A 26978-nucleotide genomic window follows, 5' to 3' on the forward strand; every position below is an offset into this window, starting at 1 on the left:
TAAAGTGAGCAGATAACTGTTTATTATTGCACGTAATCCAGCAGAACAACCGACAGAAAACTCCGGACAGTAGTACACAGATCGTAGTAAACAGCTTGCGAAATCTGTGCTGAAGGTATTTTTGTGTGAAGAGTGAAAGGTATCTGCATCTCTGTAAGACCTGAAAAGTATAATTCAATATCCTAGCCAGTTTTGAAAGCATGCAGTTTGAGGTAAATCTGGTATTTTGCATCTAAGGAAATGAAATCCCTAAGGGGCTCTCTCTCTCTCTGTGTGTATATCCATATCTCAGTGCAATATGGATATAGTTATATGTCACATAAAAGCAAATCTACCATCTTTTCTCAGAAGGTTACTAGGAGGAAAGCACATTACTGAGTGCATATCACATGCATAAAAAATTGGGGGGGAGGGGGAATTACCTTAGCACTGCTGAAAAAGATCCATTTTTGTGCTTAGTGATAAATAAAAGCCCCTCAGGTCTCTGGGTGGAAATTGTCTTGCTGGTGAATAAAAGCAGTTGGCATTTTGAAACTGCAGAGCTGGCAAGTGAATGCCAGCAAACTGAGATAAAACCTCAAAGGCAGCAGAGCCTGGGGTTTGCAATACATTTATACTCAAGAAAAGAGAAAAAAAAAAAAAAGAAAAGAAGCAAATTGCTACTTTGCTATGCTCTGTGGAAGTGTAGATGGTGCTGCACAGCTTTCTCAGGACTGGTACAGCCACATGGCTTTTAGGGATCACATTCACTTCTCCCACAGTTAACACCACGTATTTGCTACTGTGGCAAAGTTCCTGAGCTGAATAAGGTTAAAAAATAAAATTGGTTCACAAAGAAAAGTACTGAATTATTCTCACTCTCTTATGCCATAGCTAGAGTAGATAAACTGGGCAGGTTTTGCCCTGTGTCTCCAGTCAGTGTAAACCCCTGCATGTCTGCCACCCCATCTCTTGACCTTTGGAGCAGACTGGGCATCTGTTTTTTTCCTTAACCATCATTTCTCCATTTCTTCCAGTCCAACAAGGTTTTCCCACCCAGTCCTGTGCTGTGGGACTTCAGGATACACAGAGGTGCACAACCAACTATAAACAAACATCTCCGATTATCTTAAAAAGGGATAGAAAATACACATTGCTCTTAAAAGAAAGAAAGAAACACGTCCAAGCACTCAGCCTCACACCAAACTGTAACTTCATCTGTGCCGACTTTCCAAGCTCGCACTGCTAAAGATCAGAGCAGATCACGGTGGAAAAATCTCCTTCCAAAGGTCACTCCCTGTCACAGCTTTGGGAAAATCGGTGCAAATCGCCCAGGCCTCAGCCTTGCACACACAACAGCTAGAACTGCCCACTGTTCTCTGCCCCTGCTGACAGCCTGGCTGCTGCCTGTTTCTGAGCCCAGCACCCAAATACACTGGAGTCACTCGTGTCTCTGCACCTTTTTTTCTTTCAGGAATAAGGTAACCTCTCCCACGACAGCCACCCTGCATCCTCTGGCTGGGAAGTCTGTTCTCTCCGTGCAGTGAGAGCCCAGGAGCCCCCCTGCAGCCCAAGGGGAGGAACCTGCAGGCATACAGAGGTATTTTCAGCAAGTACCTCCTCTTTACTGTACCTTGCAACATTTTCATTGACAAAAGGGGGTAAAGGGACCAATTCAGCACACCTACTTCCTTTTCCCGTTACAGCGGGAAGCCACCAACCGCAAGACGCTTCTGTACAGAGCATCGTTGGTGGCAGGAGGACACTCAGACGGTGCCTGCTCCCAAAACAGGCACCATCTCCACCCACAGCACCCCCACATGCACCAACAGCCTTGGATCCACCAGTCCCTCGCACCCCACCCCGCGGCCCCGCCCGCGAAGCGTCGGGCCGGCATGGGCAGGACTCGGGTTACACTTCAACAAGCCCAGTTTCAACTTGCTCCCCCTCTCAGTCCTCCATACGTGGAAAATGACTCCGGGAAGGTGACGGCGGGGGTGGGGGAAAGGAAAAGACTTTTTGTTCATCCCTTTGGATGACTTCCAAGCACGGAGGGTGACATCGTCCACCCCTGGCCATGGCGCGGCTCTCAGGAGTCATTCTGGTTGCTTCATCTCCACGCCATGGATGAGAACCTTTGGAAAATCTCTGACATCGAGTCAACCAGGGGAGTTACAAAACACATGAGACCTTCTCACTCGTTTTCCTACAGCTACAGATAAATCCCTCATCCCCGGCATGGCAGGACAGTTGATGGCTTTGGTGAGAATAATTTAAGGCAACTGCTATTTTATACAAAGAAGAGAAGGAGACCACAGTGCAGAAATCCTGGCTTTTCCTTGGTAGATTGCAGAGGCCAGCCACAGCCTGGGAGCAGGAGACTGAACTGATCTTCAGGTGCTCTCGTTTAAGGTTGATGTTTGCAGTGCAACCTTGGGATCTCAAGTCCTCCTCTTAGGTGTTTCCAGGTGGCTGAGCTTTAATCCCCGCCAAGGTCTGAGGTCTCCATCAGCAGCAACGCCTGTCCCAGACACAGATGAACAGGAGAGTCAAGGGAGAGCAAGACACACGACCAATATGTAACTGCAGTTATCTGAATCATCCCCCAGAAGGCCCTGAGAAGGCAGCCCAGTACCCTCACAGGGGCTTGGGAGATGCCTCCTTGTGTTATGGCATGAGGCTCAAGGGTCAGCTTCAGCCTTGATGGCAGATTTTTTTGAAATATTTGAGCCCAAGGTGACAGAAATCCTGTGCAAGCCCAGGACACATTCCTGTTCGTAGGAATTCCACAGGCAGGAGAAACCTCACAAGATTTTACCGCCGCCAAATCCAATGGAAGACCTGAGCGAGCTCCAGATTAATCTCAATCTGACAGACATCTTAGCATGGGCAGTAAAGAGAGTCAACCCTAAAACATCCAGTGAGGTCTACAAGTGAGGGCAAAATCTTATTCCTCTTCTTACCTTGTCTGAGAGGCTCATCATGTCAAAAAATGTACAAACAGGATGGCCAGACCAATATTCAGTAAGATGACCATGCAGATCACGATTGTGTTAGGTCCCTGCAGAAAAAAACCAAAACAGAGTATTACACACCACAGCTCCAGCAGAAACAGATGCAGCTTGAGTCTGCTGATCAAAAATACCACCATCACCCCCTCCTGACGCACTGAAATCTGGCACTTAACAACCAGCCTGAATTTCAAACTAAGGGAATGTTTATCAACCCCTATTCCTACTTCTTCCCTGCAAACTCCTTCAAAGGAGACTAAATGAGGCTTTTTCTGAGGCTAAATCAGATTGAAGGAGACCCCGACCACAGGCACATGAACTGCTGAGCCCGTGTCAAGCTGCTCCTGCCAACTCCTTTCTGCACCCACGTGGCCCATGTTTGTAAAGTAGCCATTTTTAAGATGAACAAAAGCACCTATATGAGATCATTATAATGCTCTAATTTCAGACTGAAATATTTCCAAGCTGGGCTTCTCTAAGGTCGCATCGAAACCATTCATGTCCAAAGGGCTGCAAGATGAGACTCAGTGGTCTAATAAAATGTCTGGGTTTCCAGCTGCATTTGCTAACAGCAAAATTGAATTTCAGTGAGTATATCTTAAACCTGGGAAATCAGCTGGTGATTTGACACCACGGTTCAGCTCATGATGTGCCCCTAGGGCAAAAAAGTAAATGTAACAGATAAAAGAGAAGCACACTAGTTTTTTCTTCCCTCCTTTTTCCCCCCCTGACATTCAGATCAATGTTGGTTGGTAAAGGGGTGGGAAAAGGGGAGAAAAGTGTGAAACATGATTTGGGAGATGCCCATTTTCCCCAAATTTTGAAATAGCGATGTGTCTGAAAGCCTATCTGCCCTGGTGCAGAGAGGAGGTCAAAACAGGAGGGTTATGAATGCCAGGCCCAGCATCTGGAGCAGGGCAGGCTGGGAAGGAGGCAGGAGAAGGAACATCAAGGCTCTGCTCCAGCGAGCTCTGGGATCCCAAAAAGAGCCTCTGGGCACCGCTCGGGGCCCGCGGCAGGCTCAGGCCTGTGGGCTCCGCATCTCTGTGGGTCCTCCTGGGGAACAACGAAAAAAAGGCCAAGGCAGTTCCCTGGAGGACTCCCAGGGCTGCCCCACGTCACCTCTTCGCACTCCTCCACCTTCTGTGCTGCCACCACCGCCGCCGCCGCCACCGGGCTCCGCTTGGCCCCTGCCTTGGGCTCCGTCCGCCCCGGTGCCCTGGCCTCAGCCTTCCTGTCCTCAGCCCGGCCCGTGGGCCTGCGCTCGGGGCTGGGGCGCTGCTGCAGCTCCTTGGGCCGGGGCGGCTCCGGCTTGGCCTCCGCCACGGCCGCCGGCTTCTCCTCCCGCTCCTGCGGCGGGGCAGGGGTTCCCCCCCGGCGCTGAGGGTCCCCCCGGGGCTCCGGGGAGGGCGGCTCTCGCTCGGGGAACTGCTCCTCCTCATAGTCCGTGGCGGGGGTGACCGGGGAGGTGCGGACGGCGTAGCTGTGGTAGCCCTTGAAGAGCTCGACGTCGGGCTCAAGCGCCATGCGCTGCAGAGGCCCGATCTCCATCTGCTCGGCGGGGCGGGCCCGGCCCCGCGAGGCCGGACGGGCCTCACCCTCGGGGGGCGCGGGGCTCCCGCCGCCCTCCCGGCCGCCCGCCTCGGCCCAGCTGCCCGGACGGAGGGCACCGTCCTGCCGGGCGGCCGCCTTGGCGCGCTTGGCCTCGGGAGGGGTGGCGGCGGGGCTGGGGGCCGGGCTGGCTCGGCGCCGCGGCTCCTCGGGCTCGTGGAGTTGGGGGCTCTCGGGAGGCGTGGGGGGCGGCGGGGCTGCCTCGGGCCGCGGCGCCTCCTCCTCCATGTTGACCGCGTGCTCCGCGTTCTCGATGATCTCCTGCAGCAGCTTCCGCTTCTGGTACTCGGGGCCTGCGGAGAGAGGGGTTGGCGTGAGGAGTCGCCCTGGGGCTGGGGGGCATCATGGCTTCGTCACCAGTGCCCCCAGCCCTGAAGGATTTGGGGATCACTGGGAGAGGGTCCAGGCTGGAGGCTGGGAGAAGGACACAAATAAGAGCCCGCTGCCAGGAGGGAATCCCTCCAGGAGCAGCCAGAGGCTCCAAGGCCCATCGTGTGCTTCCCTGGTTGGGAAGAGCCAAGCAGGAAGGAGCAGGTGGGGAGCTGCAGGTGAGGGTAAAGAAACAGATAAAATCTACAGCCCAGCTTCTCATGGTCGCACAGATGGGTCATGCTGGGGCTGAAGAGGATACCTGGCATCATCACACAAGGTGACTCAGGGCTTCAGGTTTCGTTCTGGCCTCATCTCTCATGCTGACTTGTGAATTCCTAGCAATGTTGCCTCACTTCAATTATTCACCTATCTTTAAATCTTTTACTTCTTATTAGCCTTAGGCAGTGTCTGCACAGCAAATTGCAGCCCAGCCTAGGTCTGGGGAAGTCAACCAGAGCCTGACACTGAAGATATCCATCGTGGTGGATGTCTGGCTGACCAAAATCCACCACTGAGCAACTGGGAATATCTTGTGGAATCACAACTCTGCGCAATGCTCTGCCTGCTTGGACATGTGCTGGGATAGGGGTCCTTGCACATCACCATGATGATCATAGCAAGTGAGAACTAGAAGAGCATCATGCCCTTTATGGGCAGTGCAAGGTCACAAAGCAGCTGGTTTGAAAGCCAAGCACCTGCTTTGGCCTTATTCTGCTGAACCCCAGCGGTGCTGAGGGGTGCAGACCTACAGGGCTTGCTCTGTGCTCCTGAACCACTCTGATCCTGGAGCTCTGCCATCCATGGCTGCCTCAAGGCCCCTCCCCTTGTCTCCTCCACCCCAAGAACTGATGCAGACAAGTCTTGGTTGGGAAATTTGGCTTGGTGCTCCTTTCCCTCTAATAAATCAGGGGTATGATTTGCACACTGCTACCTTCCCCCCATGCAGGCAATGCCTCTACTTGGAGGGGCCATGGGGAGAAGGAGGGCACTGATTTTATCTGCTCTGCCCTGCCTGCACCCTCCTGTCAATCAGCAGGTGACCCATTCAGGGCCATTTATTTCTGGCTGCCAGCAAGTTATTTGGAAGCCGTTTCAACAGTTGTTCAGGCTCTTCAAAAGAGGCTGCCTGCAGCTCCAGGCTCCTTGCTCTCTCCTGCTGCTTTCTTCTCTTCCTGAATAATTCACACCAAAAAAACCCCCAAAAAACCAAACACACACACACACACACCAAAAAAAAAAAAACCCACACCCACAAAAACCAACCAACCAACCAAACAAAAAAACACAAAACCAAAACCAAAACGAAACAAAACTGCCTGGAGAGCATCACAGCCACCTCCTCACTTTCATCTCCCAGCACCACACTTCAGGAAGAGCTTTGGCTTATATTCCTCTCCCCGAAGTTATTAGGGATGATACCCCAACTGAAATCCAGGGCTCAGTATTTATCAGAGCTATGGGGCCTGTCTGAGCAGGATTGCCTGTGCCAGGCACAGCAGGGTCTATCTGCCAGGACAGCAGGGAGAAACACGGCTACAAACCACTGCTGGGCTCTCCTGGCTCTGTGAGCAGCAGCTCCCAGTCCTAGTAAAATCCAAGGGTGGACTGGGTGGGGCAGCCGTGCAAGAAGAGACATCTGCCCTTGTTGTGCACTTTGGGAATTTGGAGATGTAAAAGAAGCAGCTTACAAGGCCTGGAGAGAGGCAGCCCAGGACCCAAGTGAGACCCTCCATAAGAGCAGCACCCAGCATCTGAGGAGCCAGAAGGGGAGGTCAGGCTGCCTCAAGCATTTTGCAGAGACCGCTTCAATTGTCTCATTCAATCGCCGTGGGTGGAAAAAATAATCCAGCTAGATGTCCAAAACCTCCCATTGGGAATTCCAGTTTCCTTTGCCTCTGTGCTATAAATACCCCAGTGTGCAAAGGGTGAATGTGGAGCTGTGAGTGGCAGCTGGGGGGGCTTATGAGAGGATCAAGAGGCGTTTAGCCATCGTTAAATGAAGTGCCACACGCTGGCTCATGCCCACGCAGGGGTGCTGGGGTGTTTCCCACTCAATCTCAACGGGGAGAGGAACAGGCAGCCCTCCAGCACAGTGTCTCCCCAGCTGGGAGGTGCAGGGCAAGGTGGGAGTACAGGGAATTTAGGCAAATCTGTCAGCATGACTCTCCTCAGCCAATTGCTGGCTGTGAGCTGTGCCCCGTTCCCACTGTGTGCCCTGTGCTGGCTGTACAGGAGATGCAGAGGCACCAAAATCAGAGCAGGAGCAGCTGTCTGGTTTTGCTGAGCAGGAGTGAACCTTTGGCTTCTAACCCCAGTTCTGCTGCCACGATAATCCCTGCCTCAGCAGCCATGGGGCACTCGCTGCAGGCAACAGAGCCAGATAATAAGAAAGATGGGATGAAAATGTAGGCACTCGGAATCTTATTTTCTGCTCTGTTACTACCTTCCCTCTCTAGAAAGGGAAGTTTTCCAGGAAGAGCTAACTCAGTCTAGGGAAAGGTAATGGCATTCACAATGCTGCTTCTAATATTACACTTCCTATCTACTAATCCTCAGTGCTTGGTCTCACAGAAGGAACCTCCCAAGTGTTTGCCCAGCCAAATAATCAGCAGTGATGCTGACAAATAAATAGTGAATCAGGGAAATAGTATTTTGAATTAGCTGCTTTCTTATAAGATATTACAGCCCCTAATTAGCAGAGTCTGATTGTGCCCTTATGTGCTGTGGGGCCCCACAGGATATGGGCTTGGGAGGCAATGTGCAGAGCTGTTCCAAGAAAAAGCCACAAGGGATATATCTACAGGATATATCTACAGGAGTGCTGCAAATAGCCCCAAGCTTGCTGCCTGTCCTGCCTGGAGTTCTGAGGGCTTTGGTGTGTGGAAAAACACGAGGAGAGGTTGAGGAACTGTGGGATTTTCCTCCAGGTAACACAGCGGGTAAAACAGTGGGGCTGGCTGGAACTGAGCAAAAGAGGATTTAGGACAGACAGGAGGGTAATTTGTAGAGTTATAAAGTGGGTAAAGTATTTGAGCAGATTCCCCAAGGAAATTGCAAAACCCCTCTTAGAAGGTGCCTCTGATCCTACCTGGCTGGTAGAAGTCTGGGGAGAGCTCCCTGGCCATCATTCTGGCTATGCCCGACTCGTTGTTGGCTGCCTGAGCTGCCTGCTCAGACCCCTCAGCCTTGGCTTTGGCATGAGCTGTCCTGCAGAGAGAAGAGGGGACAACAGTGAGCACCCTCTGAGCCAAGGCTGGCCCAGCTCGAGCACCAAACCCTGTCCAGCACCAAAATCAAACCAGCCCATCTGGTATAACAGCACTCAGCGTTTGCCCAGGTGAGCCAAAACCCGACACCCAAGGAGAGAAGATCAGATTTTCAACAAGGAAGGGGCCCAGATGCTCAAGGATAAGGTGGGAAGGTTGCACAGAGCTATTGCCTCTGTCCCATCTTGGCTCCCTGAGTCCTCTCCACTTCTTCCCAGCACATCTCCTCCTTGCTCCACAGGGCTGCAGGGCTCTGGGAGTTATTTTACTGGCCAGCTGTCGTATTCCTCACATGCCTCACTCTCGGGGCCCTGTGATCTTTTTGCTAAAAGCAGGGTGGCTTTCCAGCCCAGCTGCTCAGTCTGGGAAGGAGCTGACTTCAAACAGCAAAGTTGCACCTTAAAAATAAGGGGGGTTGAAGCACCGGACATTCATCTGCTTTGTTCCACATGGGGCTGAACCAAGAGCTCCCCATTGCTCCCCTTTTACATACAAAGCCACATATTTTTGTGTGGACAGTTAAGATAAGGAGTTACAGCATTCCTCAAACACCAATTCACCCCGAATTACAATCTTTAACGTGGACTTAAGGTGTCTGATGATCCCTTTTCAGACTCAGGTTGGTATTTGGTCATGTTTTAGGACCAAAAAAAGGAGGAAAGATGCAGTTCTCATCCCTACAGTGAAAATGCTCCAGAGGAATGTTTGGACTGTTAGTCATGAAACCAGGATTAATTCTTCCCCATTAAACTGAGATGCAGCAGGCAGACAAGACTAGCTGTAGTCTGAATACTCAGCAGGAGCAATGAAAAAGTGATAGAAATGCTGTTCTGAGAGCCTTAGAAGGGAGAAGATACACACATAGGAGTAGCTGCAAGGAAAGAACTAAACGTGGGCCATCAATCCCAACTGACACAGGCAAGAGTGTGACTTGACAGGGAGCTGAAAACACTGTTCAGAGCCCTGCAATAGAGAAGGGAGTGTGGAGCTGCTGTGGCTCAGCCTATCCCTCCCTGGGATGACATCCCACTCCACTGGAGCCATGATTCACCTCCCTGCCCACACTCACACGTTATCTCCCCGCTTTCTCTGCAGGCTGAGCTGCCTGGGATTGCAGTCATTCTTGGTCTTTTTATCCAAAATTATTACAGCTCCTGACAAACCCAGAGACAAGACATGATGAGGTAGAAAACAGCATTTTTCAGTTGCTGCTCGCAAGCAGGGGGTCTGAGCCAGCTCCAGACAGAGAGAGGCACCTCCTTTTTTGGTAGCATATAATCAGCGTGATTAATTCCTCTATAATCTGGCAGGGGCCAAGGGGGATGTCTCTGTGCTCTCCATGCCTGGGGGATCAGGGCAGGCTGGGCACCCTGTGCCTGGGGCACACAGCCTGCCTGAAGGATGAGATTCAGCACCAAGAGATAAAATTCTCCCTTCCAGTTGCTTGCTGAGCTGGGTGGATGCCGTCCTGACCAATTCCCAGGCAGACAATCAGCCAGCTGGCCCCAGCTGGGGGAGCAGCAGGCAGCTCCTGGCAAGTGCTTCCCTCAAAGTGGCTCCCCAAAAAAGTAGTCTGGAAGTGGACTAGACGTGGGGTCTGCTCTCTTTAGTAAGAACAGAGCTGGACTCCACGCGTCACAAGCAGCTCCCACATGCTCAGCTCTCTCCCAGCATCTCAGAACACCAGCAGGGAACAGCCTGGGGATACTGGAGTTACAAGGTAGCTCCCAGTTACGCTTTTCTCCTGGTGGACATTTCCTTTCCTTCAGAGAAGAAGCTGAGCAGCACAACTTTGGGATCCTGCACTGCCCAGGCACTGCGAGCTGCGTGGCAGCTTTGCCCAGTTCCCTCACTCTGCAGGACCCACCTGACCTCTGCTCCTGCCTCCTTGCTTGCAAAGTCACCCTAAAGTGTTTGATTTGGAGGGACTACGGTCAGCAGAGCTGCAGCTTCAAATCTGGCACCTCCAGCAGCCCACGTGTTGTCCCTGTTGGCATCCCAGGAGAGCACTGCTCTCCCAGCCAGCAGGGATGCTGATGCTCCCTGTGCTGGGTCCCTCCACTGCTGAGATAATTTATTATGGCAGCAGCCAGCTGATGAACATTTGGTTTTCAAAGACATAGCACGGTTTCTTAAGTACATCTCCCCTGGCTGTGCTGCACGTCCCCGGGGCACCAAGTGAAGGCAGAGCTGCTGCAAACCTCCAAAAACCCACTCCGAGGGCTTAGTAGCACTGTGACAAAGCCCAGCCTGGAGGAAAGGGCCCAGCCATAACAATAACATCCAACTGGCCTCGAGTATTCCTGAATTTATTATTTATCCGCCTGGCTGGCAGTGCCTGGGAGCTCAACACAGAGGAAAACCTGGCTCTGGCAGCAAAGAAGGAGACAAACACCAGCTGCCCTGGGAAAGCACAGGGAGGTTTGAGGGTGATTTTTGAACCTCAGACACGAAACATGCAAAGGGAAAAATTTTTTCCAGGATTCAAATCCTCTGAAAAAGCTGAGTCAGCTTTCGCAAAGTGGAAATACCAGCCTTTTATGATGTGAATGTAAATTTGATGTTTTTCAGGCAGCAACTAAACCAGGGCCAAACTTTTTTATTCACTGCTGGTTGTGCTGTCAGCTCCCAGCACCTCTGCAAGGAAGAAGCCCCTGCAAAAACCAGCAGAGGAGGAAGTCTCGAGATGGAGGAGGTCGGGGGGAAACCCAAACACAGTCCCACGGGTTTTAGAGGAGCCAGCAGCAGAATTCAAGACCCCGTTTCAAGGCAGCGCTGGAAAACGAGCCACAAACACTAAACACATCCAACCTGGGGGGATAAACACAAAGGAGGGCCTTTACAAACCCCTACCAGTGCTCCCTGTCCCAACCCAAGCAGTGCCACCGGGATGAACACTTCCCAGCTGCACCCTGAGCCGCCTCCCTGGGCAGCGCTGGTAAAAATAGCTCCAGTGAATTCTTTGCAAGGAGGAGCAGCAGCCCTGAGCCGAGCTGAGGGGAGAGGCATGTGGGCAATGTCTGCAGCCCCTGTCCCAGCCCTGCTGCCGCTGCCTCCCGCCTGGCTCCCCGCGCCTGCCGCGCTTCACGCCCCAGCGGGACGGGAGGGTTAAATGCATCTGCTGCTTTATTTGCTCCTCTGGCACGCCTCTAGTGCTCTAATCATTTCTGTACTAGTGCAGGACAGAGAACCACTCCTGTCCTTCCTGGCCATCTCCCAGAAGCACTGCCTGGATCGTTCCTGCTGCTGACATCCCCCATGGACACACGAGCCACAGCTGAGCACTGCGCTAACAGGTGAGCCCCAGCCCAGCCAGCGTGCCCGGCTCTTTGGACACTTTATGCTGTTTTACACATCCACATCGGATTAGACTGTAAATGAGACTGGAATTAGCAGAGAATACTGCAAATACCAGACGGGATTGGGGTGCCTGCAGGTGCAGCAATGACCTTGCTGCTGGAAATAGGGCGAAAGCTCAGCTCTCTGCCCAAGCTACTCACAGTTGCTTATGAAGGGAATGACAGACCTGTCCAGAACTGTCCTTCCTTCTCCAGGGTCTCCCTCCTCCCACTGATAGAGCAAAACCTGAGCAAGGACCAACTGAACACCTCTCCAACCCAACCCATTCTACGATTCTTGCTATTCCTGGTATTGTGAGCTGTCAAAAAGACAACAAAACAAATGTAATTCATCACTCAGCTCTAGGAAGGGAGACTTCTGCTGAACTCCCCTCTCCTGGAAACTAACTTTTCCACCCCCAGCCAAATCCCTGCTCCAGCATCCAGCAGGAATCATTTTGTCCTTCTGAAGAAACCTGAGATAGCAGTTTGTCTTGGCAGGAATGTTTGCAGCACTCAGAAGGGATAGAGGCAAAGCTGCAGAAGTGTTTTTGCTGATGGCAACACGGTCCTTTCTGCTTCCACAAATGTGAATGGTGAGAGAGCACAGACCTGACCAGCACAAACCTTTGCTGAGGCTGAGACTGGATGACCTTTAAAGCTCCCTTCCAACCCAGAAAATTCTATGATTCTACGTCCTGACCAGGACACAACTTTCTGGCTTCTCCATTTTCCACCCTGTCTTTGGACTTGTGTCACCTCTAGGCCTGGAGCATCCCTTTCTTCCTGCTTAGTCCCAATCCAGCTCCTTTGTGTCTCTCCCTCTGCATGCATGCAGATACCTGCAAAACTCTGCTACCCTCATTCACCTGTAACCAGCCCATGGGACTTGGACTCTGACATCCCTGGGATGCATGAGCCTTTGCTCCTTTATAATATAGACTCTTCAAGGTGTTATCTAAATTGTGAAATCAGCCTAAATCCACACAATTTGCTTCCTAAAGAAAACACCTCCATACTGCTTCAAACAGAAATGCAAAAAGAGAAGCCATCCTGACCTTGCAGAGCAGCTCAGAGATGCCCCAGGCTTTTCATTCTTGGTACCAGCACTTACACAGTAAGTGGTGGCACTTTGTACCTGCCCAAGCTACTAAGCTGGATAAATCAGACCTTTTCTCCTTCCTTCCACGGAAAGGGCAAGGCCAGGCCATTCAGCCAGGAGAAAAGCATCCTTTTCTGTGCAGTGCTGCTGGAGCACAAGCCTGCCAGAGCTGCCTGCCACCTAACGAGCTCAGCATGCATTAGGCCTTTATGATTACTCCGTGAATTTTTAAAATACCGAAATGTTATCCTTAGCTCTAAATAGCTCCGGGCCACTTGCATCTTTCACCGAGGGATACTTCCCCTTGGAACAGTTAAAGTGACATTAATCTTAGGGCAGACAGATCTGCAGCTGTCTCCAAGAAGATGAAAATCTACATGCACCCCGGCCCCGCGAGCGGGATATTTGCCCAGTTAATCTGTGCCACCCTGGCAGCGAGAGCGGCCCTCGGGGCTGGGCTGTGCCAGCCTGCACGGGAGCCCAGGGGCTGTGAGGAGCTGGGGGCGCTGGCACAGGGCACAGCTGCTCTCTGGTTCCCCCCCAGCCCCGGGATGCCAGGCAGCAGCTGCCTGGAGCCGGCTCTAAATGGAGCAGAGCAAGCCAGAGCCTGCCGGCTCCAGGGGCCACCAGGACAGCACCGTGGCACAGGGGCACTGCCCTGGCCTCGGACAGGCAGCTCCTCGCTCTGTTGGAGCCCATCCTGCCTGCACAGCCAGGCTCAGAGTAGCTCATAAGAGCATCCACTGAGATATCTTTGGGAAAAAGGGAGATTTGCAGCTGCCAGCTGGACCCCTTCCTCCTACCCCTGGATTTCAGGTCTGCTGTCCTGCCTGCTGCCCTGGGTGCCCTCCCAGAGCAGCACAGCCTCGGGGCCATGCCCAAATGCCACTGATTTATCCCACCTTCCAACCACTCCATTACCAAAGGGGCTCAGCTCTGGGCACCCAGATTTAATTGGGCACCACTGCAAGATCAAAGCAGCCGGGTTATCCCGCTGACAGCACATCAGAACATCTTCACAGCACAGATGCAATCAGGGTCATCCAGCCTTTCCATCCCCTGTGTGCTCCTGCCTCCCTACCTGTACCTGCACTGCCCTCTGCCCTGCCCTTGGATTTCCCACTTCCAAGAAAACATCAGGAATGCAGCAGTCATTTGTTTCAAGGGAACCCAACCTCACCCAGGAGCTCCTGCAGAAGCCCAAGCTCTGCCAAACAGATGGATCCATAAACTGAGTGTGTTTTACTCGACTGTCAGGCCCACCAGAGCTAAAATGGGTCAGAAAGTCTGTGTTTTCACTCTAAGCAGGCGCAGCTCCCAGGCACCTGCACCCAAGGCTGCTGAGGGAACGCAGGTGGATGGCACACCAGGTCCCTCCTGGTGGCCACTAAAGGCTCATCAGGCTTTTCAGGAGCAAAACGAAAAATGTTGGGACTCAGAAAGCCAAAGGGTTCTGGCTCAGCACCAGGATAAGCTGAAAAAATTGCTCCTCCTCCAGGAGGAGGGAGGGTTTCTTTAACACTGGCTTTCTGTTTTAATTGGATGTTTTACTTAAATATTGTTTCTTTTTCAAGATAAGCCTGTTTCAAATTCCACTGAGATGATGATAACCTCTGAGCAAAGCCTGATTGAATCCACTGATTTTAAAGCCCTGCTCCCTGCCTGCTGATTCCAGGCATTTGGATGGGAGTCAGAGCCTTCCTGCTCCACGCAGCACCACATCAGCTGAAGGAGAAGCTATCGTTTTCCACAGTCCCTTTTGCAGATTAAAGTCACACTTCATTTTTCCCTTTCTCTGTGTGTGTGTAAGCTGTTGAGATAAGGATTTCCCACAAGGTCGGAATGAAGAGCCCATTAATTCCACTTTCCCTGCCTGGCTTGGTATCAGAGTCGTACCCATCCCTGGGGTTGGCATCCTGCCATCCCAGCTCTGCTCCTCTTGAGGGGATCCGTGCAAGCCAGAGCCTCTCCTGCTTCAACCCCGATAACCCGGGAAGCCCTGGAGAGAGCAGTTTGCTGCCCAGCAGATGCTTTCTCCTTGGAGTTACTAAAAGTGCACGTTCCCTCTTACCCTAATAGGGCATGAAAGTGTCTGAGGAAATTCTTGTGAGGCGGGTGGAAAACAGATAAAGCTCCTCTGGAGTCAGAGCGCATCTCGGCGTAAGGAGCACGGTGGGCCAAAAATGTGTCAGTGCTGGAAGCGCAGCCAGCCCGGGCTGGGGACGGGGCTGTTCCAGGAGAGGGCTCAAAGAAAGGGGTGAAGGCATCTCAGCATCCCTCACCCAACGGCACTGAACCCCTCCAGCCCACACATGGGGGGACACGCTGCGGGGTTCTCACAGCTGGGGTGGGTGTCTGATCCTGGCTCAACCCCAGCGCTGTCCCCAAGGCCATGTGGGAGCAGAGGTGGAGAGGAGCTCACCCACACCCAGAAGCCCTCTCCCTGCATGGCTCCAGTGTCCAGGTGGGATGAGGGTCAGGCAGAGCTTTGAAAAGGGCAGTACTTGTGCAGAGCTGGAGGCTGCTGTGCCACACAGACAGTGGGAGAGTCCCAGCCCTGGCCCCGGCTGGTGAGGAAATAGATGCCACCAACTGGGTTTCTGTTTACCAAGAGTGATGAAACAAGATTATTCTCTTTATAAACACACTGAGCTCTGTGAGAAACGTCTTTGCTGGGGCAGCAGGACCAAGGAACGTCCCCTCACCGCTGTGTCCTGGCCCTCAGCTGTAGCAGGAGCCACGTGGCTGCCCGTGTTTCTCCCTGCTCACATGTGCACAGCTCTCTCTGAGCCCTGCCTGTGGAAGCACTAAGGTGCAGATTCCCACTGTGGGGGCTGTGGGGCAGCCAGAATTCCTGGGCCATCCCGAATACCCCCATCGAGGACCTGTCCTCAGCTCAGGCCACTCCACTGCCTCCAGGGGTGGTTGCACCTTACTGGGAGTGAGCTTCACCCTGCACCCCACAGGGAGGTGAGGAGTAGTCTTGTCCCACCCCTTCACCTGGTGCACTTGTCTTTTAAGAGAGGTCAGGCTGTGACATCCTTGGTGTCTGATCATACAGCTGCAGAAACGCTGCTCCCAGCTCCTGTGTCCCTCCCTGGCAGCTCCCACTTGGCGACAAATCACAGCCAACAACCCACCCGGGGTCAGGACAAGCTCTGCCCATCTCCTGCCTGCTGCTGCCTCCTTGTTACCTGTCCATCCATCACAGAGAGATGTGGAGTCCTGGAGCAAAGAGACCATGAGAGCAGAGGAGCAGGGAGCCCTCCTGGCAGGGGCTGCCTCAAACCACTGCTGCTGCCTGCCCTTCCATGGTGGCCATGAGCATCCTGCCCTCTGGTCTGGGAATGTGCTGAACTCCTGAAGCGTCTAATGCCTGTGCCACTGGCTAAAAGCCTGAGGAAAGCAGAAATCAATGCATGCTTAAAAAAAAAAAAAAAAAAAAAAACACCTAAAACTTTTCGGAGCAAACCCCAAGTCTGATTCAACAGACCCAAAATCCCAGATGTGAAATCCGGCCTTGGGGAAGCTGAGCTGTGCTGTCAGCCCCACGAGGGCCGAGGCCACCGCGGCCACCGGTCCAGCCCAGCTCTGTGCTGGACACGCACTGTGCCTCGCCAAAAGGTGCCTCTTGAAGACATCCCTTGGCAGCTTGAACCCCCAAGAGCAGTGGGGCCATGGGCAGGAGCCTGCTGTGCCAAATAAAGCCCCTTTTTGGTGGGGGTGTGAGGCTGAACCCCAGCGGCGTGGGCTGCCACCGCCTCGGCTCAGCTGTCGCGCTGGGCCGATAAAGCCCTGCTCTGCCTGCCCTTATTTAGTCAGGAGCCCGTGCTGACTGCAGCGATTTCAGGACGTCATTTGCACCACACACCCGCGTTCCCCAAGGAGACGCTCGCTGCTGCCCGGCCACGCAGCCTGGAAATGCTGAGCACAGGGAGACGGCGGCAGCGCCGCCGGGAATGCGGCCGGGCAGGGGAGCTCTGGAAAGCGATACGGGAGCCGTGGAGCACTCCTGTTATTTGAAGGGAGAGCTGAGAGGTGCCCCAAAGCCATGGGTACAGACAGAAAACCGACTTAGGCTTCAAAGCCAGGCGGCAGCTCACGCTGTGAACGATGCCCGTGTGTCACTGCCGGGGAAGCCGATGGGATTCCCGACACCGGGAGCCCTGCGGTGCTTCCACACAGCCCAGGCTCACCAGGATGAGCAAACCCTACTTAAGCAGGAATTGATGCAATTCTTACATCTAGATATCTACAGATATTACATTAAAACAAAAATAAATCCAAGATGTATCCATTTGTAGTTGTACTCTCCAGGCATAAACCCCTCAAGGGCTTCAGAGCCAGCACCCAGTGATAAAAGGGTGAGGCACAGCAGCCATTATTGCCTCTACTACCTTGCTTTCCTATTGATCCTGCGACATCTGGCAGATATATCTGAGGTGTTATTGCCAGGATGTGCATCCGTCAGATGATCTCAGAGCTTGGCCAGGCCCGTGCCCTGCAGGACACATGGCCAAGTCCCTCCATTGACTTCAGTCCAAGTCACTGGGAAGCACAACCCCGTGCAGAGGCAGAGCACGTCAGACACTGCTGCGGTGGGACAGAGGTGGGATTTGCAGTGTTTCCACTCGTTTTGTCCCCCAGAAACACCAGTGAGAAGGAAAACCCCTGTATGAGCTGCCCAGCTAGTGAGCACACAGTTTTCAAAAAATCAAAGATTGCCCCTGCAGCCTGTAAGTCCTGCCCTTACTCTTGCTTTATTTTATTCTGTTTTGTTGTGAAGAGATGAAAGCTGACCATTTTCATGCTCCTTCTCCCTGTACTCAGTGGGACCATCCTCCCCATGGGATAGGCAAGCACACACTGCTCCCCAGGCACCCTGTTTGGCACCAACCCAGGCACCCAGAAAACTCCCATTGCACACCTCAGGATGGCTTTGAACTGCCTCACTCGCAGCTGGGTGGTGGCTGCCCCCTCCTCACTGTCCTCCAGCCAGTTTGTCTCCTTGGCTGTGATCCCAGGCCCTCACTGCATTTCCCATCCACCCCAACACTTTTTCAGGGAGCCCCCAGTCAGGGCAGAGAGTGGAGAGATACAGCAGGTACCTTCACCCGGCACCTCGGGAACAGCTGTGCTCCAGTTCTGATGGGAATCCCTTGGGATCGCAGCAGGACAAGCCCTGGAGCACCAGCAGAGCTGATGAACACCAAAATTGTGCTAAAAACCCAATGTCCATTCATGTTACCCCTGGCAGGGATAAAGCCATGCCTGCTGCCTGCCACAGAGGCTGCACTCCAAGACGGCTCTTTCCCAAAGTGCCAGCAGCCTGGGCAAGGATTCACACCTCAGCTTCCATCAGCTCCATCCCAGCAGCTGACCCTCAGTGCTGCCAATAGACCTGCCCAGGGTTTGTATCTGAGCAGCACCAAGAGGTCTTGCCCGGCGTGGAGCTGGCTGACCTGGGTGGGCTGCTCAGGACAGCAGGACACTATGCCAGATGACTTTCACATTTTGAAATCATGAAAAACGGGAAAAAAAAAAAAAAACGCTATTCCCTCCGCTGACAGTGAGATGATGTCCTCAGCTTCTTGCACAATTCTTTCCCCAATTCTTTCCCCAAGCAGCTGGATTGTTGAGCCAGGGGGAGTCAGGAGGGAGCTGAGGAGGCCAGGGCAGCGCTGCTGGGGCAGGACAGGCAGCAGGGCAGGCAGTATCTGGCACTGCCCCTGGCACCAGCTGGCAGGTGGGACTGGAGCTGTGAAGCAGCCTGGCACCTCAGACACTCCTAGAGTGGAAATGGGACAGGGAGGGCTCAGTGACCACACTGACCATCATCCCTGGCAGCCCCAGGCAGGGCTCCCATCTCTGCTGCCCTCAGAGCACCCCCAGAGCTGGGCACGTGCCCGGCATTCCTGCGGTGCAACTGGCCAAGGCAGCTTCCAGCCCCTGGGCTTGTTTTCCTCAGGATTTCTATCCCTAAAGAGCCTTTTATGGTGCAAAAGGGAGAAATCTGGTCTTCTCCTGACATTTCACCCCCAGACAACAGAAGGTTGGATGTTACTTTAGCTCTTTATTGCGAGGGGCTCCCCTGAGTGTCAGAAGCAAATGAAACTCAAACATTCACATCCAGTGGCACAGGTGTGCAGGGGGAGCTGGGAATCTGCACAGCCTGCTGTGTCCTTCCAGTTAATTCCTACTTACAATTCTACCTACAGATATGCCACCTCTTCCCCCAGAAAGGGATTAGTGTAGCCTCAAAAGCATTTTTGTGGGTAAAGTTCACACTGCAATCAGAGGAGAAACATAAATGCTCCATCTAGAAAACCCCACCTCGCAGTGACGAGCTCGGGCGATGCTAATGATAGTGCAGCCCCTCTAGAAACTGCAATAATGCATTTTCACAACCTCTCTGCAAATACTCTGTCCTGGGTGTGGAAACTGAGGTTCAAGGCCAAAGCAAAAGTCAACGGCAGAGCTGGGGACAACCTAAGGACCCTCTTGGGGCAAAACTATCTGTATTAACTCTCAACCCCAAAACTGAGCTGAAGGGGGGAGGGAGGAGAGCACAAGTCAGATTTACAAGAGACATCAAGTAGAGAGAGTGGCTCTGCCCAGAGCAACATACACCAGAAATAAACACTGAGTTACAGTTTAGAGGCTGGAGGAGCCTGAACTCTCTCTCAGTGGCTCCACCTCAGCTGCAAGCAGTGCCACAGGAACGGCACTGGGGTTCCACAGTGGCAGGGAGCACAGCAACCCCTTCCCTGCCCCAGCAGCCACACCACTGCAGGGTCTGATAGCCCAGGACTCCCGGGAGGAAACCGGCTCTCACATCTTATTTCCTCCAGCTCCAAGGTTTCCTTAATAGGAAATCATTCCCCGGCTGCACTGGGGAGGGATGCAGAGTCCCCTGCCAGGGCAGCGGGCGCATTCCAGCCCCTGATGGAAAACACTGCAGAGCCGCTTTTGATCCAAAGTGTAAATAGTGTATAATAAAAAGAGGTTTGTGTAAACCGGCCAAGCTCTCGGGGAGCGGCGTTTGCAGCTCCAGCCCCCTCGGCCACGCCGCATCCACACGCTTTTCCCGGGCACGGCGGGGCTGGTGTTGGGCCGAGCCTGCCCTGCCAGGAGGATCCAGAGGGCCCCACGCTGCCCCAGCCTGTTATTTTTATCCTAGCTGGCCCTGCATGGAGCTTCACTTGCAGTCCTGCTGGGTTTCCTCCACCACTCTCTGAGGCAACTGTGTTTTGCTAAGAAATCTCAGCCACGCTCCCCCACAAAGCTCCAGAGCAGAAACGGTGGTGGGGAGAGTAAAGATGGGGTTCCTTGGAGGGGAGGGATGGGCTTTGGGAAGAGGTGTCCTCCTTGCTTATTTCCCCTCTCTGCTTGCTAATGAAGTCACTGATAATTAAACAGGAATTAAAAGGAGTGAAACAGGACAGATGTGGAGATGCTGAGCCGTGCTCTGCTGCAGCTCCAGTTTGTCTGGACACGTCTCACTCGCTGCTCGTGGGACCTGTTGGATTTACCACCCTCAAACCCCACTGTTTCTCACGCTGCCCCATCAGTGCCCAGCAGCTCCAGCAGCCTGGCTCAGCACCAGGGTGCTCCCCATCCCTCCAGCTCACGCTCCCCATCCTGCTGAGCGTCAGGGCTGGTGCCAATGGACCACCACCACCACCACCACCACCACCACCGGGACATGCACGCTCCAGGGAGCTCCAAGCACCCACCTGGACGCCGCAATCTCTGACTTCTGCCGGGCGATGGCCGCGGCCCTCTGGGCCCCCTCCACGCTCCTGTCCACCTTCTGCCGGATCTTGGCGCTCTTGAGGGGTATCACGCGCTTCTTCATGCCCTTGACGAGGACGTTGTGGCGGTACTTGCCCTCCTCCTTCTTGCCGTCGGGCAGCGTGGTGCAGCCGTAGCCGTGCCGCAGGTTGTCCAGCCACTCGCCCTCGTACTTGAGCCCGCTGGAGCGCTCGCTGACGCCGAAGCCGGCGCGCTTGTCGTTCTTCCACTCGCCCATGTAGGTCTCGGTGGTGGTGGCGTCGATGTCGGACTCGAAGGGGGTGTACTCCTCGCCCTCGGCGCCCTCGCCCAGGCTGACGGTGGAGGTGGCGTCGCTGGCGGCCGAGCTGATCCCGCTCTCGCTCTTGAGGAAGCTGACGCGGCTCTTCTGGCTGGCCAGGGACGACTTGGACTCGGACTTCTTCAGCTTGCCCAGCAGGGAGCCCCTGCGGAAGAGCCCCCCTTTCTTGGGCTTGCCGGCCTCGGCGTCGCCGTAGAGGCTGAGGGCGAAGCCGCCGCGGGTGATGGTGGGCGAGAGGGGCAGGCTCTCGGGGTGGGCGGCGGGGGAGTCCTGCTGGGGCAGGGTGCCGTTGCTGTGCTCGCTGCGCAGCGAGGACAGCGAGGTGCGCAGGGGCGAGCGCACCACCGAGGCCATGCCGTAGGGCACGCTCTGGCGCACGCCGTAGCCGTGCCGCATGCCGTTGGTGAACTGGCCCTGGTACGTGCCTGCGGGAGAGAAGAGGGACGGGGTGAACCGGAGGCTTGGCCCTGGGAGAGCCGGCAAAGGAAGGAAGGGGGGCCGCGGGGTGGCACTGACCTAGAGCAGAGGTACCCACCGTCCCTCCAAGGGGAGCACCAACCCCACCGGTGCTCGCCCACACACGAAAGCATCAGCCCTCAGGGAGCAAAGAGCAGGGGACACCAACCCCAGAGACTCTGCTGGCGGGTGACAGCACATTGGAAAGGGGCTGGGGCATCAGGCAACACTGGTGTAAACCCAAAGCCACTTCCTGTGTGGGATTTGCAATCAGAGCAGGAGGCAGGAGGCAGCCTGCACATGATTTTGTGAGAGCAGGCACTCCCAGGGTCATGGGGAGGCTCAGGCAGGGCTGGGATGAGATGGAAGGGTGTGACCCCTCTTCAAGACATTCATCTGCCCTCTCAGACACCATTGCTGAGCCCAGGGATAACCCTGCTCCTCAAGGAGCAAATCCAGTTCCTTCTTTGGCGATTGTGGGAGTGCATATTTTACAGTCTCCCAGGCCACTTCTGCAGCATAATCTCTCCTCCCAAGCTTCAGGTTTCGTTAAAATCCTCTTTGGACCCGCCTGTGGAGTGTTAACTTACAGTGCTGAGGGCCAGGAAAGACAAGAAGTGCCCAAGCAGGCAGCAGCTGCTGCCCCGAGTGAGCCACCCCCCACCAGCCCCTGCCGACCCCACAGCACACGGATTTCGGGGTCCCTGCAAACAGTTGGCCTCCCCTACAAAAAACAGTAGGGGTTCAGGTGGTGCAGAGCATCTGCAGACAGCAGCCAGTCATGGGGAGGGATCTGCCAGAGCAAGGGGCCATTGCCCAGTTTCTTCTCAGAAAGAGAAGAGCTTGAAGCTCTGTTGGGGAAAAATAAGGTGGGCAGCATGGGTTTGGGCATGATCCAGGAGCCAAGAATCATCACTGGAGATGCCCAGGCACCTCAGCATGTTCCTCACCGTGCTCCTAAATCCCTCAACATAAAATGGTGATGAGTGCCTCTAGTGAAAAATGAATTTATAGAGACCCCCATGGTGCCCCCACTGAGAGCTCATGAGGTCAGAGCTCCATCCCACCCACCCAGCCAGCCAGCGGGGCTGACACACGATCAGGGTGACACTGGAGACCTTCTCCCAGGATGGGAACAACTTCACACGTATCAGGCTGCAGCTGATAGTCCTGCCATGTTAATTCCCTGGAAAAGTCTTGCAGGTTTAGGGGGGGCTCAGCTGCTCCTCAAGAGCCAGGTTGGAGCAGCCACTGCACTCCAGCAAGTCCCTGGCCCGCTCTGTTCCCCTGAAAGCATTGGAGCCACATGGATGGGAAAAGCCACACGGCACAGTGGGGCTTCACGGAGCAGAGACTGGGGTGCCACTACTTGGGACAACCCTCAACACAGGATTCGACACCAGCTCTGCAGGCTGCTCCTGCTGCCTGATCTCAGCCCATTCAGCACAGTTATCACCCTCCCTGTCCCTGTGACTCGTGGTGTGACCAAACCTGCCAACCCCTCCTGGCTGAAGGGATGGCACCCACACATGGTGCTGCCCAGCCAGCAGGCACTGCCATGCCCCTGCCATGCTGCAATCCCCTGTCTGGCTGAGGCTTGGTGCCAGGGCAGGGCCATAAACCACCCCTGGAGCGGAGCCAGAGGCCGCTGGGAGCGCCTGGAGGCGCCGGCAGCCGTGTCAGGGCACGCAAGGTTTGAGCGGAGCCAACACGTCCCAGTGCAGCCAGTCCAAGAGACAATGGGGCTGTGCAAAACCTCTCTGCAGCAGAGCTGCACATCCCTGAGCCACTGCCACCAGTGTCAAAACAGCCTGGGCAAGAGGGGACAGGAGGGACACAGAGCTGGCAGCCACGGGCTCACACGTGCCTGAGGTTCTGCAAAAAATCGTTAAAGAGCAGTGGATGTGAAACAAATAAATCTCTTATTCAGGATGAAAACGGGACAGAGACCACTCCCCTGACTCCTCAGCCCTAAACCTTTATTGCCTGCATTTTCACTTGTCATAATGACAAAAACCTCTGCGACCCCCAGGGATGCAGTTCATCACCTCTGCCCATCCCCAACCAAAGCAGGGGATGCTCCAGAGCCTCTTCCTCCCTTCCTGGCTGCAGTCCCATGGATGCTGCTCTTCTGTCCCAGCCCAGGCCCTTTCCCACTGTATTTTCCCTGCCACAGGCACTCAAGGAGCTGTGCTGCTCCGTATCAACCCATTTCATCTCGCCAGCAAAGCACACTTCTGCACTTCTCTTCCCCTTTTCTGTGGTCTTGTGATCACTGACTGGTCTAATTGTTTCCTCATGGTTAATTGACACTGCTGTTTTCCCTAGCGCCCTAGAGAACAAATTGCAGCATCAAAAATCAGTTGGTTTCAGGCTGCTTTGATTGCCAGTGAGTTTTTTGACCCACACAGATATACATAAGCAGTTATCTGTACAGCAAAGACAAGGCTGAATCCTGGGTGTGCAGAACGATTCAGCATCAGCAGGGAGATTGCTTTCTGCAGTAACACCTCACTGGGTTTTGACTCTGAGTCAAGCACAAAAAAGTATCCAAAAAATGAGGCCTTGCTTACAGAATGGACCAAACTCACCAGTGGAAACCAAATAACTAGGAGTTCACTCATAGCTTATGTTGCAAAATAATGAATTCCTTAATTCTGTGCCTTTCACAGCCCCCACTCACCATCCACTTTAGCTCGAGCATCCTGTCCCTGTGAGGGGCTCTGCCCCCTTCCCTGGTGACAGCAGCAGACACAAGTATATCCACTTGGATACCCAGAGATATATCACAGTGTCACTGCCTCTGCCCAGCCACACCGGGAGCTCTGAACCCCTTGGCTGATTTTATTCAGTGTTACAGAAGCTCCTTTAAACCATCAGTCTCCCACAGCTTTCACGAAAAATGGGCTTTTGGTAGCAGAGACAAAAAGTGAATGACCCACACGGTGCCTGGGCTAAGTTCCACCATGACCCTGCTTCTTACTAGACACCAAAAATCACATGGAATTTCAAAAAGCTTTACTCCAGATATGGGCTTTATTTAGCCACCAGTCTTGGCCAGACACAAGACCCAAACACAGACAACCCTATAAGTGTATTTTGAAGTATAAATTTTTTATACATGTCTCTATATATATATACATATGTAAATATCAAAAGTTAATTTTAAAACCTTAGAATCAGCTACATTTCCCTGAAATCTGCAGGCAGCCCAACCATGACCTAAAGTTTCTGCTGGCCTGGCAAGAACTGCATATTCCCAGAGCCCTCTTCCTCGTGTGGCTGGCTTCCAAGGGGCTTGGGAATGGTGTCCTCTAGTCGAGGGACGGCCCATTTCCAAAGCCTTTCCAGATGCTTATCTTGGCAACCTCAAATTCAAATATTAACCGGTCCCATTAACCAGCCTGGCCCCATCTGGATCTGGCAGGTGGTCACTGTGTGCTGGTGAGGAGAAAAAAGAGGTAAAGGTCGTGCAGGTCACCCTGTCCTACAGATGTGATGCTGCATGGTGATCCCCAGCCTGGCTGTGGATGCAGCTTTCTACGTGTTCCTGGGCCATCAGAGAAGCTCATGGGCTGAATGAAGCTCATGTGCTGAATGAACAGCTCGGACCAGCCAGGAGGGGATGGCCCAAGGCAAGGAGCAGTCACTGGGCACAGCTCTCACGAGCCCTGGGGAGCCCAGCTCAGCACTGCCCTGGGTGGCTTTGGCAGGGCTCATCTTCACGGGGCAGGACCTCAGTGCCAACCTCGGGTGGCACCAGGGATCATGCAGCTGGCACGTTCTTGGGTGTGGGACAACACCCCGGGGAGCTGTGCTGACAGAAGCAGTATATTATATATCCTTACAGGAGAAAACATTGACTCATCTTTCCTGCTCTTCTCTCCCAAGCTTCCAGTCCAAGATCCAATCAAATTCATATCCTTCATCAAGTTCTGCCTTTCAAAATTCTTCCCCATTAACTGGAACTCCAGTAGCCTTTCACCCTGAGAAGAACCTGCATTTTAGGAAGCAGTGAGGAAGCAGCTCTGCCAATTCACAGCAGACCTTGCCACCTCCAGAATGAACGTCCCAACAGCAGCTGTTGCTGACAGTTACCTGATCGCTGCTCCTCATTCATCAGAGCACACCTCACATGTCACCTACACTTCTTAGGGCCTCATGGGAAGGTTCTGTGCACTGAGCTCTCACCGTGGCCGTGCAAGCTGCACCTGTCAAACCATTCCATGGCCACGGGACAGAGAAGGGAGAAAATTTCGGGAGCTGGAGAGATGTGTCAGTTCGTGTCTGTACCTACAACCACCAATGGCACAAAGAGAATGGGTCAACTTCAAGACTGTTCTCCCAGTTTTTAAGGTTAGCCACAAACCCCCCAAAATATTGAGAAATATTTGTGTAAAAGCATAACCCTGACAGCCAGTCTTGAATTAGTCCATTTTTCCAATGCCTACAAATGTGATGCTTTTCATTCTGAAGATTTATACTATTATGGCTATTTTGCTTTATAAACTAACTCCCATGCCTATCCTAGATAAATATAGATGCAATTCTGATCTGTATTTTGAAGGGTATTTCTTTCAAATCACCCTCCCTATTTAGCCATCCTAAATGTGGCAGCCTGGAACATTACAGCGCTGAAGAGCTACAGAATTACTTTCACAGAAATTCTTGCCATGTTTTTAACCCCAAAAATTGCCACTAATGCAAGAACACAATTAGACCGAGCATTTTACAGAGCACAACAAATATCTGAGTACGTGGTGCGTTTGTGTAGTAGCAGGGGTTGAAAGCTTCCAAGTAATCAGAGGGATTTATTTTAGGGAAAGGCGTGTGACCACATAGTCTGAACAGCTTAGATGGGCTCAGTCAAAACGGTTTGGCAAAGGAGATGTCCAGGCAGCCCCTCAGAGACGTGCAGGCAGCGTTCAATGCACGGGCAAAGAGCGCTACGGTGCCCTGGCTGGCTTAGATCCGACATGAGAACATTCACAACTCACTGCCTGGTGCACTGGGGTTGTGCACCACCCAGGAGCTTCTGGGCCGCTCCAGGAATACCCAGTCCCTGGGGAACCAGGAGCCACAGACTGCACAAGTCCAGTTGGCTGGTGTTAAATGTTGATACGGACACTGGAGAGCAGGTCCCGCGGGAGGGATGGCGGGGCAGCGCTCCTGCCGCTCCTCCCTCGTGCCTGTCAGGACAGCCAGCCACGCACACTGTGCCCAGCTGGGAAAATCAGGGCACACACAACAACCTCTGCTGGGTGTCCTGCTGTTCATCCCCCTCCCAGCCCCTCCGGAGCCACCCTCACCTCCGTCAGCGTAGGTCTCGGTGCCGTAGCCATCCTGCAGGCCGTTGTTCCAGGTGCCCTCGTACTTGGCTCCGCTGCTCATGCTCTGCCTCGCGCCGTACCGTCCCTTAAAGCCGTGGGTCCACTCGCCTCTGTAAACCCACCGTCCTTTGGTCTCGATTCCCAGGCCGTGCCTCTTGCCCTGGGACCAGTAGCCTTCGTAGGTGTTGCCGCTGGGCCACGTGTATATGCCCACCACTTCGAAGCCGTAGTTCCAGGAGCCCGAGTACTCGCCCTGGCCCTTGGGGCCGGTGCAGATGCCATGCCCGTGGGCTTTGCCCCCCTCCCAGCCCCCGCAGTAGGCGCCTCCATCATCGAAATCGAACCTGCCGCCGCTCATGGTGCCCTCCGGTGCCCCTCAGCCGGGCAGCGTTCCCAGGGGCAGCGCTCCGGGGCTGCC

At 53.8% G+C, this 26978-nt stretch overlaps 1 protein-coding gene across 1 annotated transcript; it reads right to left on the minus strand.

Moving 5' to 3' along the window:
* On the minus strand, nucleotides 1–26948 carry JPH2 (junctophilin 2). Its single transcript, XM_027898028.1, has 6 exons — nucleotides 26540–26948; nucleotides 20416–21199; nucleotides 8062–8180; nucleotides 4113–4894; nucleotides 2943–3040; nucleotides 1–2500 (listed from the first exon to the last, which is right to left on the minus strand). Exons 1-5 carry the CDS (start codon nucleotides 26916–26918, stop codon nucleotides 2960–2962), a joined length of 2145 nt encoding a protein of 714 aa, XP_027753829.1. The 5' UTR covers nucleotides 26919–26948; the 3' UTR covers nucleotides 1–2500; nucleotides 2943–2959.
* Nucleotides 26949–26978: the final 30 nt, after the last annotated feature.

The sequence above is a fragment of the Empidonax traillii genome, unplaced genomic scaffold (genome assembly GCF_003031625.1).
Source record: "Empidonax traillii isolate 1590-97213 ecotype Southwest subspecies unplaced genomic scaffold, ASM303162v1 scaffold575:size619451, whole genome shotgun sequence".
Classification (NCBI taxonomy): domain Eukaryota; kingdom Metazoa; phylum Chordata; class Aves; order Passeriformes; family Tyrannidae; genus Empidonax; species Empidonax traillii.